General features: G+C 43.0%; 1 protein-coding gene across 1 annotated transcript in view; it reads right to left on the reverse strand.

The window, feature by feature from the left end:
* The window catches only part of zdhhc17 (zinc finger DHHC-type palmitoyltransferase 17), a 101,233-nt gene that overhangs the window by 9,543 nt on the left and 73,898 nt on the right, over positions 1-17,792 (reverse strand). The window contains exons 9-12 of the mRNA XM_038780294.1: positions 14,956-15,056; positions 14,362-14,486; positions 7,442-7,504; positions 6,032-6,125 (exon numbers count right to left, since the gene is read on the reverse strand). Coding sequence (XP_038636222.1) covers positions 6,032-6,125; positions 7,442-7,504; positions 14,362-14,486; positions 14,956-15,056 — 383 coding nt within the window. The remainder of the gene's footprint in view (positions 1-6,031; positions 6,126-7,441; positions 7,505-14,361; positions 14,487-14,955; positions 15,057-17,792) is intronic.

Below are 17,792 nucleotides of genomic sequence, written 5' to 3' on the forward strand. Positions count from 1 at the left end.
TTTGAATTCAATACAAATCTGGAACAGAAAGTCTAATGATGACCATGGAACTATTGTCGATTGCTGTAGAAACCCATCTGGCTCACTAATGTGCTTTCGAGAAGGTAAAGTCCCACCCTCACCTGGTCTGGCCAACACGTGACTCCAGACCCACAGCAATGTGGTTGACTTTTAAATACCATCTGAAACCTGCCTAACAAACGACTTGGTTCAAGGGCATTAGGGATGAGCAATAAAATGTTGGCCTTGCCATCAAGACCCATGCCCCCTGAACAAATACAAATATGGGGTGAAATTCTCCCCTACCCGGCGAGGCGGGGGGGGTCCCGGCGTAGCGGAGTGGCGCCAACCACTCTGGCGTCGGGCCTCCCCAAAGGTGCTGAATTCGCCGCACCTTTAGGGGCTAGGCCCGCGCCGAAGTGGCTCCCCCTCCCCCGGTCGGCGCCAATGAACTTTGGCGCCACGCCGCCCGACGTCGGGGCTGGCCGAAAGGCCTTCGCCGGTCGGCGTGAGTCCGCGCATGCGCCGGAGCATCAGCGGCCACTGACGTCACCACCGGTGCATGCGCGGTGGAGGGGGTCTCTTCTGCCTCCGCCATGGTGGAGGCCGTGGCGGTGGCGGAAGAAAAAGAGTGCCCCCACGGCACAGGCCCGCCCGCCGATCGGTGGGCCCCGATCGCGGGCCAGGCCGCCGTGGGGGCACCCCCCCGGGGTCCGATCACCTCGCGCCCCTTCCAGGATCCCGCCGCCCGCTCACGCCGCCTGCTCCCGCTGGCACAGAGGTGGTTTAAACCACGTCGGCGGGAGAGGCCTGACAGCGGCGGGACTTCGGCCCATCACGGGCCGGAGAATTGCCGCGGGGGGGCACGCCGATCGGCGGGGCGTGATTCCCACTCCCACCGATTCCCAGGTGGCGGAGAATTCCGGCCAAGGCAGGGGGCGAGATTTAAGCCGACCCCTGGCGATTCCCCGACCCTGCGGGGGATCGGGGAATTCCGCCCCTGGGCTTTCAGGAACGTGCTGTTGATATTTACCAATATTGTCACAGTGCTACAAGGATTGAATGTGATGTAAGAAAAAGGTTTTTCACATTTGAGTCAGGGGCTGGACTTCGGTGGAGGCAGGGTTAATCGAGGCATTCAAGAGGGCATTAGATAATTATTTGAATAGAAACAATGAGAGTGGTACAGGGAAAAGGCAGGGGAATGGCACTAAGTTATAATATTCATTTGGAGATCCGGTGCAGGTGTAATGGGCCAAATGGCTGCCTTCTCCGCCGTAACAGTTCTGTGATTCTGTGAATTAGGAGGAAGATTACACAAATTAGGCTTGAAATCCCTGGAAGTTAGAAGGGTGAGGATGATTTGATTAACGTTTTCAGGTTATTAAGGGGAACAGATGGGGTAGACAGAGAGAAACTATTTTCTCTGGTTAGCAAATCCAGGATGAGGGACATAGTCTAAGCATTATAACCAGACCTAACAGGAGTGAAATTAGGAAACACTCCTACAGACAAAGGGTTGTGGAGGCGAAGAACTCTCTTCTGCAAATGACAATTGATGCTAGATCAATTGTTAATTTTAAAATAGTGATTGATGGTTTTCTGTTGTGTGAAGGTATTAAACGGATATGGGCCAAAAGCAGGTATATGGAGTTAGTTTGGAGGCCAGCCATAATCTTGATGAATGATAGGTTCGAGGGGCTAAATGATCTATTTTGATGAGCTGATAGCCATCAGGGAAGATTGAAGAGATTATGGCTGTTTTCTCCAGAAGGTGTACTGAACAAATTTCTTTAAAATTGTGAGCTGACATCAGTAAAGCGTTTCCAGTTATCAGGAGGGAATTCCAACCAAAGGGTCATAAATATAAAGTCATCCTGAAGCATTAAATCTCGTTTTCTTCAGGAACTTCCTGACCTGCAGAGTATTTCTTTAAAAAAAATATTTATTCAAAGCATTTTCATAAACAAACAAAAGCAGACGAAAAATGATACATTATAAATGGCCAACACCCACCCCCCCCCCCCCCCCCCCCCCACTATCGCCCCATCTCCCATCCTGCCTTCCCCATTTTAACCTCCTTACCTCCCTCTTTGCTGACCCATCAGTCTTCGATTCGCGAAGCCAACACCTTTGCATCTATGCTCAGTATCAATATCGTTGCAATGGGCAAGGTGCAGACCGTACCCAATAAACCGTTCAGAAAATCCTGCCCATAGCGTCTGTTTTAACTGGACAAAATAAGCGAATACCTTTTGCCGGTTCATTACTCAGGGCAATACCTAGCTAATTTAAGCTGCTAGTTTAAATTTTCAAACAATGAGTGGCAGTCAGTCATCACTAACTTTACAACAGTCCACTTTCCAACTAATCAGCACTCAAGGACAATTAGAGATGGTCAATAAGTGCTGGCCTAGCCAGTGACACCCACATCCCATGAAATACATTTAAAAAAATGCTCAGACATAATGTCTTTTTTCAGCAATACTCAAGAACCTACAATATTTTACGTTTGTATTGTGGTCATAAATGTAAGATAGTCCCTAATGAATCCAATAAGGAATTCAGAGAAATTCACGAGGAGTGATTGCGGTGAATATATGCATTCAAGTGAAAGTTAAATAAACACATGAGGGAGAAAGGAATACCAGTCATAGACTCATAGAATTTACAGTGCAGAAGAAGGCCATTCAGCCCATCAAGTCTGCACCGGCCCTCAGAAAGAACACCCTACCCAAGCCCACATCTCCACACTATGCCCGTAACCCAGTAACCCCATCCAACCTACCTGATCCTACTCCTGGGATCCCAGCCCCCTGCAACAATAGTTTAAATACACCCCAACAAAACGAGCAGAAGTCCCTGCAAGGACAATGGTCCCAGCTCTGCCTGGGTGCAACCCATCCAGTTCGTGCAGGTCCTACCTCCCCAGAGCCAGTCCCAGCGCCTCAAGAATCTGAATCCCTCCAGATAGGGTTTGATGAAATAGGGTGGGACAACACTCAAAGAGTTATAGTCATAGTGTTAACAGTGCAGAAGTGGCCCTTCAGCCCATCGAGTCTGCACTTAAAAAAACAACGCTAAATCTACACTAATCCCTTTCCAGAACTTGGCTCATAGCCTCAAATGTTATGTCATTTCAAGTGCTCACCCACATACTTTAAAAAAAAAAATTTTTTTAGTGTACCCAATTATTTGTTTTCCAATTAAGGGGCAATTTAGCGTGGCCAATCCACCTAACCTGCACATCTTTGGGTTGTGGGGGTGAAACCCACGCAGACACAGGGAGAACATGCAAACGCCACACGGACAATGACCCAGGGCCGGGATTCGAACCCGGGTCCTCAGCGCCGTAGGCAGCAATGCTAACCACTGTGCCACCGTGCTGCCTGCTCTACATACTTTTTAAAGGCTGTGAGGTTACCTGCCTTTACTATCCTCCCAGGCAGTGCATTCCAGACTCCCACCACCCTCAAGATGAAAAAATCTTTCTTTAAATCCCCTCTAAAACCCGTATCTTAAAATTATGCCCCCTCGTTATTGACCCTTCAGCCAAGGAGAACAGCTGCTTCCCAACCACCCTGCCCATATCCCTCATAATCTTATACACCTCAATCAGATCAGTCTTCTCTGTTCTAAAGAAAACAACCCATACTTATTCAACTTCACTTCATAACTCCATCCCAGGCAACATCCTGCTGAATCTCCTCTCCACCCACTCCAATGCAATCACATCCTTCCTATTGGGAGGTAACCAGAATTGCACACAGTACTACAGTACTATGGCCTAACCAAAGTTTTGTTTACCTCCAAAATAGCCTTCCTGCTCTTATAATCTATGTCATGACTGATAAAGGCAAGTGTCCCATATGCCTTCTTAACTACCCTATTAACATGTCCATATTGCCTTCAGGGATCTGTGAACAAGCACCCCAAGATCCCGCTATCTGTCTGAGCGTACTAGTGTCCTGTCAATCATTGAGTGCTCCCTTGTCTTGTTACTCCTTCCAAAGTGTATCATCTCGCACTTTTCAGAGTTAAATTCCATCTGCCACTGATATAACTATCTAACCAACCCATCTACATCTTTCTGCAATCTAAGACCTTCTTCCTAACCATTAACTACTCTGCCAATCTTCCTCTCATCTGCAAACTTGCTCATCATTCCTCACACATTCTCATCTATATCTTTTACATATATTTTGACCAATAAGGGACCTAACATTGATCCCTGTGGTATGCCACTTGACACCGGCCTCCAGTCACTCCAACAGCCTACTATCACCACCTTCTGTCACCTACCATTAAGCCAGTTTTGGATTCAATTTGTAAAGTTACCTTGGATCCCATGTGCTTTTACCTTTGTTATCTCCCATGTGAGACCTTGTCAATGGCTTTGCTGAAATCCATATAAACTACATCAACTGCACTACCTTCATCTACACACCCGATTATCACCTCATAAAATTCAATCAAATTTGTAAGGCACAAACAACCTCCCTCTGACAGCCATGCTGACTATCGCTGATCAAGTCTTGCTTCTCCAAGTGGCGATTAATTCTCTCCTTCGGAATTTTCTCCAATTGTTTCCCTGCCATTGTTGTGAGACTCACTAGTCTGTAATTTCTTGGTTTTATCTCTACCACCCTTCTCGAAAAGTGGAATCACATTAGCTGTCCTCCAATCCTCTGTCGCCTCCCTGTGGCCAGAGAGGGATTAAAAATGTGGGTCAGAACCCATGTCATTTCCTCCCTTGTCTGAGATATAACTCATCTGGATCTGGGGATTTATCCTCTTTTAAGCCTGCCAAAACTTCCAAAATCTCCTCACTCCCATGACAAACTGTTCAAGAAGAACCTCACAGTTCTCTCCCTGAGTGAAGATGGAGGTGAAGTACTCGTTTAACACCCTACCAATGTCCTCTGGCTCCACAGGCCCTACTCTTTTCCTGATCATCCTCTTCCCCTTAATATACTTATAGAATATCTTGGATTCCCCCTAATCTTTCCCGCCAGTGCTTTTGCATCTCTCCTCTTTGCTCTCCTAACTGCTTTCTCAAGTCCACCCTGCATTTTTTATACTCCACTAAGGCCTACATTGATTTATTCCCTTTGTCCTGTCAGTTTAGCTCAGTTGGCTGGTCAGCTGGTTCGTGATGCAGAGCGACATTAGCGTGGGTTCAATTCCTGTACCGGCTGCGATTACTCATGAAGGCCTCACCTTCTCAACCTTGCCCCTCGCCTGAGGTGTGGTGATCCACCACCACCACCTCACAGGGGAAAGCAGCCTATGGTCATCTGGGACTATGATGATTTTACTTCACCTGCCAAAACCTCTCTTTCTTATCCAGTCCAGAAAATTCCTAGACATTCAGGGTTCTGTTGCTCCTATATTTCACCCTAAAGGGACCACGTTGGGCCTGTACTCTCCCCATTTATTTTTTGAATGCTGCCCCACTGCTCTGCTGAAGATTTTCCCACAAGATGCTGTTCCCAGTCTACTTTGGCCAGATCCTGCTTTATTTTAACAAAATCTGACTCTTCCCCCCCCCAAAACCCCCCAAATCCAAAACCACTTTTTTGCAGATCATCTTTTTCCTTTTCCATAACCAACTTAAATTGTACTGTGTAGTGGTGGCTATCAATAAAATGCTCCCCCACCGCCACATCAAACACATGTCTGGCTTCCTTCCCTGGAAATAGATCCAGCATTGCATTGTTTCTTATTGGACCTTCTACATATTGACATAAAAAGCACTCCTGAATACATTTCAAGAAATCTGCCCCCTCCAAACCCTTTGCAACATGACTATTCAGAAGGTGAAATCCCCTAATATAATTACCCTATTATTATTTTTACACACCTCCATTTGGAGCAAACCACAGCATAGATGAGTTGGGCTAAATGGCTTGTTTCTCGAAAGTACATTCTATATAATCGTGCTTTTGCTTAACCTTTTACCGGTTCATTGGTATTAGCTCTGGCTATTTGCCCAAAATGCTTTAAGATCAGTATGAATGCTGAGACTTACCCACACAGTTACCAACCCATGGACAGTGATGGTCGAACTTGGCAATGCACCTGTTGCACACGGCGCAATGCTTGGACCGAACAGGTTTCTGGATCTGATCAGAAAACATAAAACCACTTTGAAATAGAGTATGCACACTTGTGTTGCGAAGGAATGGAAATGTTTTTGTAGTCACTGAATGGGTACATGTCACTGATCCTTGATAATAGTTTTTTGGTGATTTGAAAAAATTAATTCATAGGACAGTGTCAGTGGCACGGCCAGCAGTTTTTGTCTGTCGTACGGCCAGCAGTTTTTGTCTACCTCTGATTTGCTCCTCAAGAAAGTGGTGGAGAGCCATCTTCGTGGATGCAACTCAGTGGCTTGCTTGGCCATTTCAGAAGAAATTTAATAATCAATCCAATTGTTGTGGGTCTGGAGTTCCATATAGGCCAGATCAGGTAAAGGCAGCAGATTTCTTACTCTGAAGGACATGAGTGAAGATGCATTTTTATAGCAGTCCATTAACTTCATGATCACCATTACATGGACTAGCTTTTTATTCCAGATTTAGGCCACTTAGGACTGAGGTAAGAGAGACGTTGTCACTCAGAGGGTGGTGAACCTGTGGCATTTTCTACCATGGAAATCTGTGGAGGCAGTCATTGAATATATTCAAGAAGGAAATTGATATATTTCTAGACACTAAAGGCGTCAAAGAATATGGAGAGAGCGTAGAAATATGGCGTTGAGATAGAGAATCAGCAATGATCATACTGAATGGTGGAGCAGGCTCAAAGGGCTGAATCTGTTCTTATGTTCTACGTTTCTTTATTTATTAATTAATTTTAAATTCCTCCAGCCGCTATTTGAACTCGTAAACTCATGCCTCATATATTGTTGCCGTACCCCTTTGTTCTTTGCCCCAGCCTTTGCACCTTGAAGAATAGGCAAAATCACCCAAGGATCTGGCACAATATTAACAGCATTCTAAGGAGGGAAGCACTAGCTTGGAATAGGGCATGAGTGAAGGACTAGAGCCAAAGCCACTTATACTATTTAAGATTTCCACCATTCTCAGTACTTTTCTGATGCTCATATCTGATCTGCTAAGGACCAACTTGTTTTCTAGGTTTATACATTGTAATAGATTAAAAAGTTCAATTTTAAAGCGTAAACTCATTTCATATCCAGCTGATTTCCTGTTTAAAATATCAGAATTAAATACAAAATTTATAAAAACTTGGTGAGTTGACAACAAAGTAATTATTTATTTAGATTAGACAAGTGTACTGATAAAGCGGAGTGTACTATGTGAAATACTGGGGTCAGCTTATTTTAAAACCCCAGTAAGTATTTCAGGCGAGGATAGAGAAAGGTAACTGAAAATTGAAAGAGATAAATCAAATGAAAAAGCAGGTTATATCTTACCAAACATGTGCTGCAAAATATACTCAGATCCAAGTGCCCAGATTCAGCCAGTTCCACTATTGTCTGTGATAGAAGAATAAATACAACAGCAAAAATAAGCTATGTCTTGCTCAATGTTTGAATTTTAAGTTACCTCATATAATGACAAATAGCCACAACAACTTCATTATATACAGTGTCTTTTAACGCAGTAAAATGTCAGAATATACTTCACAGAAAGATAATCCAACAAAAACTGATTCAGAGCCAGAGGAAATGACATTAGGACAGATGATCAAATGTTTGGCCAAAGAGATAGATTTTAATTAACGAGCAGAGAGAGGGATGGAGAAAGGAAGAGGTTTAGGGAGAGAATCCCAGAGCATCAAGCAGAGGCAGCTACAACGGGTGGAACATAGGAACAGGAGGAGTAGGCCATTCAGCCCCTCGAGCGTGTCCTCCCATTTAACGAAATCATGGCTTATGTGTGCCCTAACTCTATATGCCTGCCTTTGGCCCATATACCTTAATATCTTTGCTTAACAAAAATCTATCTATCTCAGATTTAAAATTAACAACTGATCTAGCTTCAACTGCTGTTTGTGGGAGAGAGTTTCAAACCTCTACCACCATTCGAGTGAAGAAGTGCTTCCTAACATCTCTCCTGAACGGTTTAGCATTAATTTTTAGACTATGCCCCCTAGTTTTCGAATCTCCGACCAGTGGAAATAGTTTATCTTCATCTATCCTGTCTTTCCCTGTTAATATCTTGAATACATTGATCAGATCACCCCATAAACTTCTAAATTCTAGAGAAAACAGGCTTATTTTGTGTAATCTCTCCTTGTAACTTAACCCCATCTAGTCCAGGTATAATTTTTGTAAACCTACATTGTACTCTCTCCAAGGCCAAAATATCCTTCCTAAGATGTGGTGCCCAGAACTGTTCACAGTACTCCGAGTGGGGTCTAACCAGGGTTTTATTTAGCTACAGCATACCCTCTGTGTCTTTACATTCCAATTCTCTAGATATAAAGGCGAGCATTTCATTAGCCTTTTTGATTATTTTCCACACTTATTAGTGGCATTTTAAGGATCTGTGCACCTGAAACCCCCAAATCTTTTTGGACAGCCACTGAAGGCAGCCTCTTCCTATTTAGAAATTTCTCTGCTCTATCCTTTCTTGGTTCAAAAGGGCTACCCTCACATTTGCTTACATTAAATTCCATCTGCCATGCTTTTGCACATTCACCTATTCTATCTCCTTGCAATTTTATACTATCATCTAGATTGTCTACAGTGCCACGTAACTTTTATCATCCGCAAATTTGGATACATGACTTTCTAACAATAATAATAATCTTTATTAGTGTCACACGTTGGCTTACATTAACACTGCAACACAATAACTTCATTGCAGTGTTAATGTAAGTCTACATTAAGTGTTAAAAAGACAATAAAGCCCCCAGTCGCCACACTGCGGTGCCAGTTTGGTTACAGAGGGAGAATTCAGAATGTTCTATTCACCGGACATTCTGGGCATTCTGAATTCTCCCCTCAGTGCACCCGAACAGGGTTGGAGTGTGGGGACTAGCGGATTTTCACAGTAACTTCATTGCAGTATTAATGTAAGCCTACTTGTGACAATAATAAAGATCAATATTATTATAATCATGCTGTGACTCATTTGATCCCAGTGACTAAGATAATACCAAACACAGCCACGAGGAGGAGCTAAAACCTTACTTTCATTTGAGCAAGTGCTCAATTTAAGGTGGTTGCCTTAAAATATGATAGCTATATATTTGAGCCAACTATATAACCAAGTTAAGAGAGATTGCTGACTGAATTAACTTCATGCTGCAATGGGAAGATCCTCTAATCCAACTGTAGCGTGGAAGTTATAACATTTATTAAAGCACAAAACTTTAACAAACTGACAGAACTGGATATCCAGGAAAAGCCTATGTGTTAGATAAACAAAGGAGAAAGGAATAGAGGGATATGCTGAAAATAGACGAACAGGGGGTGGGAGGAGGTTCATGTGGAACACAGACACTGGCATGGTCCTGCTGGGCTGAACAATCTGTTTCTGTACTGTTTAATCCATGCTCCTGACACTCACTGGAATGAAAAGACACAAATCTCATAGCCCTTTGAAACATCCAACATTCAAGGAGCTCAGGGAGTGAGTCAGCCCTTTGTTTCCCAGAATATGCTGTCAATAGTATATTTTTGAACTGTAGTCACTGTTACAATGCAGGAAATGTGACAGTCATTTTGCACAGCAAGATCATGTGATCATTCTCGAATAATCCTTTTTTAATCATGTTGATTGAGGGATAAACATTAGCCAAGACATCAGGGGAAGGTAAATCCACCACTCTTCTTCAAATAGTGCAATGGGATCATTGACATTAGAGGCAGATGGAGCCTTAGTTTAATGTTTGATCCAAAGGACCGCAGCTCAGAAAATGCAGTTTCCCCCAGAATTAATCTACCATGCATGGTAGCATAGTGGTTAGCACTGTGGCTTCACAGCGCCAGGGTCCCAGGTTCGATTCCCTGCTGGGTCACTGTCTGTGCGGAGTCGGCACGTTCTCCCCGTGTCTGCGTGGGTTTCCTCCGGGTGCTCCGGTTTCCTCCCACAGTCCAAAGACGTGCAGATTAGGTGGATTGGCCTTAGTGACCAAAAAGGTTAGGAGGGGTTATTGGGTTGGGAGGATAGGGTGGAAGTGAGGGCTTAAGTGGGTCGGTGCAGACTCAATGGGCTAAATGGCCTCCTTCTGCACTGTATGTTCTATGAACTGATGGAATGAAAATCACTTTTGCTGGTGTGCTGGCTGTAACAGTTCTTTGAGAGAGTTGCCTAGTTCCAATGTTTTAACTAGTTCCAACAACTATTGTCTCTTTAAATTGTCTATTGGTCATGCAGAAGTGGGTATATTATATAACCATTGAATACTACAGCACAGAAGGAGGCCATTCCATAAGACCATAAGACATAGAGGCAGAATTAGGCCACTCGGCCCATCGAGTCTGCTCTGTCATTCAATAATGGCTGATATTTTTCTCATCCCCATTCTCTGCTTTCTCCCTATAACCCCGTTCCCTTATTAATCAAGAACCTATCTATTTCTGTCTTAAAGACACTCAGTGATTTGGCCTCCACAGCCTTCTGCGGCAAAGAGTTCCACAGATTCACCACCTTCTGGCTAAAGAAATTCCTCCTCATCTCTGTTTTAAAGGATCGTCCCTTAGTCTGAGATTGTGTCCTCTGGTTCTAGTTTTTCCTACAAGTGAAAACATCCTCTCCATGTCCACTCTATCCAGGCCTCGCAGTATCCTGTAAGTTTCAATAAGATCCCCCCTCATCCTTCTAAACTCCAATGAATACAGACCCAGAGTCCTCAACCATTCCTCCTACGACAAGCTGTTCATTCCAGGGATCATTCTTGTGAACCTCCTCTGGATCCTTTCTCCCCATCGCCTCTGTATCGGCTTTCAAAAAGCAATCCAGTTAGTCCCAAAGCGATTTCCTCCTTCAAATATTTATCCAATTCCCCTTTGAAAGTTACTGTTGAATCTGTATTCAGCATTCCTATTAGGAAGTACATCCCAAATCATAACCACCTATGTAAAAGCAAAAGCTTTTCCTCAGGTCACCTCTGGGTAAATTATGACAGCCGCTTTGAAAACAACTGCCAAATAGCTAAAAATGCTTATGCCATTAAAGCCAATAGAATAAAGCACACCAGGCCACTCGGCTTTAATTTAAGAGGGAATTGAATTATGAAGTAAGGAGGTTATGGAAAACCTGTATCCAACTTTAGTTAGGCCACACTGAAGAGTACTGCATGCTGTCCCGGTCGACATATTTGCAGAGGCACTGGAGAAGGTGCAAAGAAGAATTACAAGGACAATATTGAACTGCAGAGCATGCCGATATCAGAAGAGGCTGAGGGCAGGTAGGGTTAGGTGTCACTTAATGGAGGTCTTTAAAATTATGAAAGGTCCCAACAGAGTAGAACTAAGAAAATATTCCTTTGTGTGGTGAAAATCACAGCTAGAGATCGTCAATACGAAACAGTCACCAAGAAATCCAAGAGGGAATTCAGAAGAAACATCTTCACCCAAAGAGTGGTGAGAATGTGGAAATCATGACTGCAGAGAGTGGTTGAAATGAATGGTATAGATGCGTTTTTCATTCTTTCTGCTAGCAAGGCAAGTATCATGGGAATATCATGGGTTTTTGACTTATCACATGGCTTCAGTGATGTCATTATGATGTGGGTGGAGTTGAGCTGTGGCTGAGATGTTTTGTTTTAGTTTCATTTTAAAATTTGGCTGATGTGGACTCAGACAGAGAAAATAAGTGTTTTTTTCCTGTCTCTCTATTTTCATTTTAAATATCTGTTCCAGTAAAAAAAAACTATTGATTACAGCTACCTGCCTTGGTAACTTATACAGTTTGCTTTCCGGAAGGGTTTAAACCTGCTGGTGAGACGGGGTCAAAATCTCAGGAAAAGCCTGTCACATTCAAGTGAGAATGCAGAGAGTGCTGGGCCACGTCCTTGAAAAGGGAATTTTGGTTATGGGATTTTGTTTTTGAATTGGAACAGTTAAGGGGGAATTCATTAAGTGTTATACATAGATTACTGTAGCTGTGTGGGGTCTTTATGTTTGTAACTGACAAAAATTCTTGCTGTATATTTATATTTATATGTTAACTAAGTTCTTAGAATACAGCTTGTTTTGATTAAAGTGTTTAGGAAGACTGTTGAATCACACCTGAAGTGAAGGCTCTTGTGCTCATCCTAGCCAAATTCAACATAAAGGTTGTAGGTTAGGTGGACTTCATAATATACTTTGGAGTTTCTAAACCCTGGCCCATAACAAAAGTATTTATTGCCTGTTCCTGATTGCTACAACTGAATAGTTTGTGATGCCATTTCCAAGCTAAATTAAGAGTCAACTACATTGCTGTGGGTCTGGAGTCACATGTTGGGCAGCAGATTTCCTTCGCCAAAGGATGTTAGTGAACCAGATGGGTTTTTACAACAATCAATGTAGTTTTATGGGTTAGGATTTTCAGTCCCGCCAGTGGTGGGCATTGACGCGGGCAGGATATAAAAATTTAGAGAGTGGCCAAAAGTCAGGTGATGACTGACAGGACTGGAATTTGCACGTTTTTCCCTGTGTCTGCGTGCGTTTCCTCCAGATGCTCCAGTTTCCTGCCACAGTCCAAAGGTGTGCAGGTTAGGTGGATTGGCCATGATCAACTGGCCCCTAAGTGTCCAGGGATTTTCAGGTTAGGTGGAGTTACAGGGATAGGGTGGAGAATTGGAACCCTTTCAGAGGGTTGGTGCAGAATCAATGGGCCAAATGGCCTCCTTCTGTGCTGTACGGATTCTATGAATTCCACCAGCTGTCATGGTGGGGTTTGAACCCCTGTCCCCAGAACAGTAGCCTGGGCCTCTGGATTATTAGTCCAATGACACTGCTACTGTCTCCCCTTAAAGTTAGGCTGCAGAAAGGAAGATGATGGAAGAAGATTCATGTAGAATGTGAATGCCGGCATGGACAGATTGGGCTAAATGATCTGCATGTGCTGTAGATTCTATATAATTTTATGTAACATCATGTTTCAAATGACTCATAAACTATACTCAAAAACGTTTGCTTCTTTTCAATTCTGGCAGAAAGTAGTTGCTGAGTTTCCAACACCACCCCCACCAACCTGCCAAATCTCCCCCTCCAGCTAGGCATGCCATGGACTAACCTCCGTGTATAAACAAAGTAGCTTCACAAGTCAGCCAAGGAAGGATATTGTTGCCACGCTCACGTTTGAAGAGTGGCAAACAAAACATACGGAATAACACAGAGCAGGATGCTCCTGTATCAATATAATGACTAGGTTACAGTCCAGTTAGGGAGACAGCCAATCAGTGAAATGAAGATGCAAAGACAACATTTTTAATTAGATGAATTACCCAGATTTATTTTAAACAACTGCCAAAACAGCGAGAAGTTGCTTAAATATTTGTAGTATTTCAAAGGTTTGCTTGATAACTTTTATACAAGAAATAATTAAAGCAGTCAGCATCCACCGGGGGTAGCAGCATGGTTGGTTTAGCTGGGGCTGGTTTAGCTCACAGAGCTAATCGCTGGCTTTTAAAACAGACCAAGCAAGCCAGCAGCACGGTTCGATTCCCGTACCAGCCTCCCCGGACAGGCGCCGGAATGTGGCGACTAGGGGCTTTTCACAGTAACTTCATTGAAGTCTACTCGTGACAATAAGCGATTTTCATTTCATTTCATTCGTTGGGTGACCTGTACGACTTCCTGCGGTTAGAGAAGATAAAGTATGAGATAAGGGGCTCAGCAAGTTTGAGAAAAGGTGGGGGATGTTTGTGACCGTGTTTGAGGAGCTGTTCGTCACAGGGGAAGGGGTGATGGGGAGGGAGGGGCGTGAAAAAGGAGGAAAATCTGTACAAACTGCATAGTTGATTGTTGGGAAGAATATTTCCCGGGGTGTTTATTTGCTGTAACCTACTTTTATGCACGTTGAAAGAAAAAATATCTGTTTTAAAGAACTGAATTGAGTCAAACTAAAAGGGATTCTGTTCACTTTTGGGACTTCAATTGCAACTACCTGCAGACACAAAGAAATACTGATGTGACTGTAACCCAACTCTAAAAATAAAGTTCTCACATAAGGTAGAACTTAGTCCTTTGTAAAGGTTAATCATGCCCCTTTTTAACAGGATCTGAATTACAGTAACTGATATTTTGTCACCTTGACCACACATATTATTCAAATGACCAGTGAAGAAAGTATGGAGCAATTTCAGTATGACTCAGTCTCGTGATAGTGCTTTCATGGATCATAATGTATGGTTTACAGGTTCAGGAACTGCAAATGACTAACTCCTTTTTACCTTCTTCTTTTGTTCTTCTGTGGCTTTGATGACCCCTGGGTCTGATTTCCACGATTTTCCAAAATTGTAGAAGAGTCCAACACTATTGACAAGAAATGGGAGGTGAACGGACAGAACAGGAAGATGTTTTTTGGTGTTAAGGAATTAAAGATTGAGGCGCCAAAATTTGGAGCTGTAAGATTTATGCTTCCTTCCCATTACAATGAAGCTTTACAACCGCTAGTTCCACAATTTGTGCTTCCCACATGTATTATACAATCATAGCCAGTCGTGTCAAACTTGTCCTACATATACAGAATTCAATTCAAAACATCAATTCTTGATCTATTCTCTTCCAAGTTACTTTGTTACATAGAAAGCGTAAGCAGATACTGGGGTAGGGATCACGACAAAACCACATCTTCACCATTTACTTCCAAACAGTCATGACACTGGACAGAATATCAAAATAACACGGATGGACAAACACACCTCCTCAACTTGAACTTGTGGTAGGGGGTTGTGAATGCACAACATCTCCTGTCACCTCCCCATGTCCCATTACATGAAAAACTCACAGGAAAGAAATGATCAAACTGACTTTTAAAAGGATATCAGTCCACAGCCAGAAGAACCATGTAGCATACATCCAGAATTTTGTTGCCAAGTAGATTCCAAGAGGAAGTGCACTGTGCATGGAGTGATCAAAGAAAGATCTGAAAGAGACAATAATGTCAATACAGTGCATATTGCTCATCTTGACTATCATCATCACCTCAACACCTAGACATATGTTAGCGATGGCATAAACAAGTTTATGTTTTGTTTTTTTAAATCCGTGAGCCCTTGTGCTACTCTCACAATGTATAGATCATGGAATGTTTACAGAAAGGATGGAGGACATTTGACCAATTGTGTCTGTGTTGCTCTCTGAATGCACAATTCACCTTGTGTCACTCCCCTGTCTTTTCCCACAGTCCTGCAAAATTTTCCTTTTGTTAGGAAAATAAAGGTAGTTTTAAGGGATTTATATTTAAATTGCAAATAAGGTTTAGTTTTAAATGAGATTAATTTAATGTTTCTGTGGAAGGAAGGGTAAAGCCTAGTGTTAGATTCATGGTGGTGTTTGTATGTGTGGGGTTGTTTAAGATCCAACTGTGTTTCTATTGTGCTTAAGAGAGAATAAATGGTAGCAGTCGTTTGCTTAGCAACTGAAGGCCTTGAAAGGTCGAAAAGCTTTTATGTCTTAGTTTTGTCTGGATATATTGCAGCTGGAGATAGGACACTGGGGAGTGAACATCTCTCAACTCTGCCAGAAGCTGGACAGGGCAGGGGATTGTAAAGTTGCAAGTTTCTGAGGGAACAAGTTACAGTCCAGATAAACAGGGTATTGAGACAAAGAGAATGTCTTAAGACGAATGAAGTTAAAAAGGTTTTAGTCAAAAGAATTCAAGGAAGAGTAAACATAGTGTTCTGTGTTAAAGAGTCAATTGCAGTAACTAAGTTTAAGGTGGGGCAGCAGACTTCAGGGGTAATCAAATGTATGATTCTGAAATCTAGAGTTAAAGCATTTGTGAACAGTTTGTACAGCAGTCAAGGCAAATAAATCCTAATGAGGTTAGTGTAAAATCCTGGACTGCATTTACTGTTAAATGTGGAGCAGAAGTTTTGTTTAAAAGAGTCATTTGTAAAACCTGGACTAGACTTTTGAATGCAAACCACTAATAGAAAGCATTATTGTGAACAAAGATTTTAAAGCATGTTTTCGGGAGGGGAGTTTGTAAACTCTCAAATGACAATCATCTGGGAGGATTCTGAGGTGAAATCCACAGACACTGGTTTCAGAGCAGAGTGTGTGTATTTTACCACAGCTAATCTGTTTAAAAGGGGCTTTGTATTAGTGAGACCATTGTAGCTTAAGATTTGATTTGATTTATTGTCACATGTACCGAAGTACAGTGAAAAGTATTTTTCTGCGGCCGAGGGAACATGCGTACACAGTACGTACATAGTAGACAAAAAGAATAATCAACAGAGTACATTGACAAATGGTACATCGACAAACAGTGATTGGTTACAGTGCGGAACAAGGGGCCAAACAAAGCAAATACATGAGCACGGGCAGCATAGGGAGTTGTGAATAGTGTTCTTACAGGGAACAGATCAGTCCAAGGGGGAGTCGTCGAGGAGTCTTGTAGCTGTGGGGAAGAAGCTGTTCCTATGTCTGGATGTGCGGTCTTCAGACTTCTATACCTTCAGCCTTATGGAAGGATCTGGAAGAAGGCAATGACTGGGTGGGAGGGGTCTCTGACAATGCTGTCTGCCTTCCTGAGGCAGCAGGAGGTGTATAGAGAATCAATGCGAGGGTGGCAAGCTTGTGTGATGCGTTGGGCTGAGTTCACCACACTCTGCAGTTTCTTGCGATCTTGGACTGAGCAGTTGCCACACCAGGCTGTGATGCAGCTGGATAGGATGCTCTTTATCGGACATCTGTAGAAGTTTGTGAGAGTCGATGCAGACATGCCAAATTTCTTTAGCTTCTGTAGGAAGTAGAGACGTTGTTGGGCTTTGTTTTTTTAAAAATTAGAGTACCCAATTCATTTTGTCTAATTAAGAGGCAATTTAGCGTGGCCAATCCACCTAGCCTGCACATTTTGGGGTAGTGGGGGCGAAACCCACGCAAACACGGGGAGAATGTGCAAACTCCACACGGACAGTGACCCAGAGCCAAGATCGAACCTGGGACCTCGGCGCCATGAGGCCGCAGTGCTAACCCACTGAGCCACTGTGCTGCCCTTGTTGTTGGGCTTTGTTGACTGTTGTATCAACGTGAGTGGACCAGGTCAGACTATTGGTGATGGTGACCCCCAGGAACTTAAAGCTATCGACCATCTCCACTTTGGAGCCATTGATACAGACGGGAGTGTGTGACGGAAGTTGATGATCAGTTCCTTGGTCTTTCCGACGTTTACAGAGAGATTTAGAGATGCACTTTGTAATCCATTCTAATCTTAAAATCTATGTGTATTTGTTACGTTAAGGGAGGAGTAAAGGAGTAATGCATAATAATCTAACTTTACACATTTAATGATTTTCCTTGTTGTAAAACTAATTAGTGGTGGTCCTGTGACCCTGTACCTCCAGTTTCTCATGTCGCCGTTGCTTCTTTCGCCAATTACTTTAAATCAGTGCCTTCAACTAAGGGAACAGTTTCTCCCCATCTACTCTGTCCCAACCGCTCACAAGTTTGAATACTTCTGTCAAACTTCTTCCATCTATATAAGCAACTGAAGTTCCTCACCCCAGGAACTATTTATGTGAAACTTTTCTACACTCTCTAATGCATTCACATACTTCCTAAGGTATGGAGCCCAGAACTGGACGCAATATTCCAGCTGAGGCTAAACTCGTGTTTGGTACAGGTTTAACATAACCTCCTTGCTGTTGTACTC

Source organism: Scyliorhinus canicula, chromosome 20, assembly GCF_902713615.1.
Source record: "Scyliorhinus canicula chromosome 20, sScyCan1.1, whole genome shotgun sequence".
Lineage (NCBI taxonomy): Eukaryota > Metazoa > Chordata > Chondrichthyes > Carcharhiniformes > Scyliorhinidae > Scyliorhinus > Scyliorhinus canicula.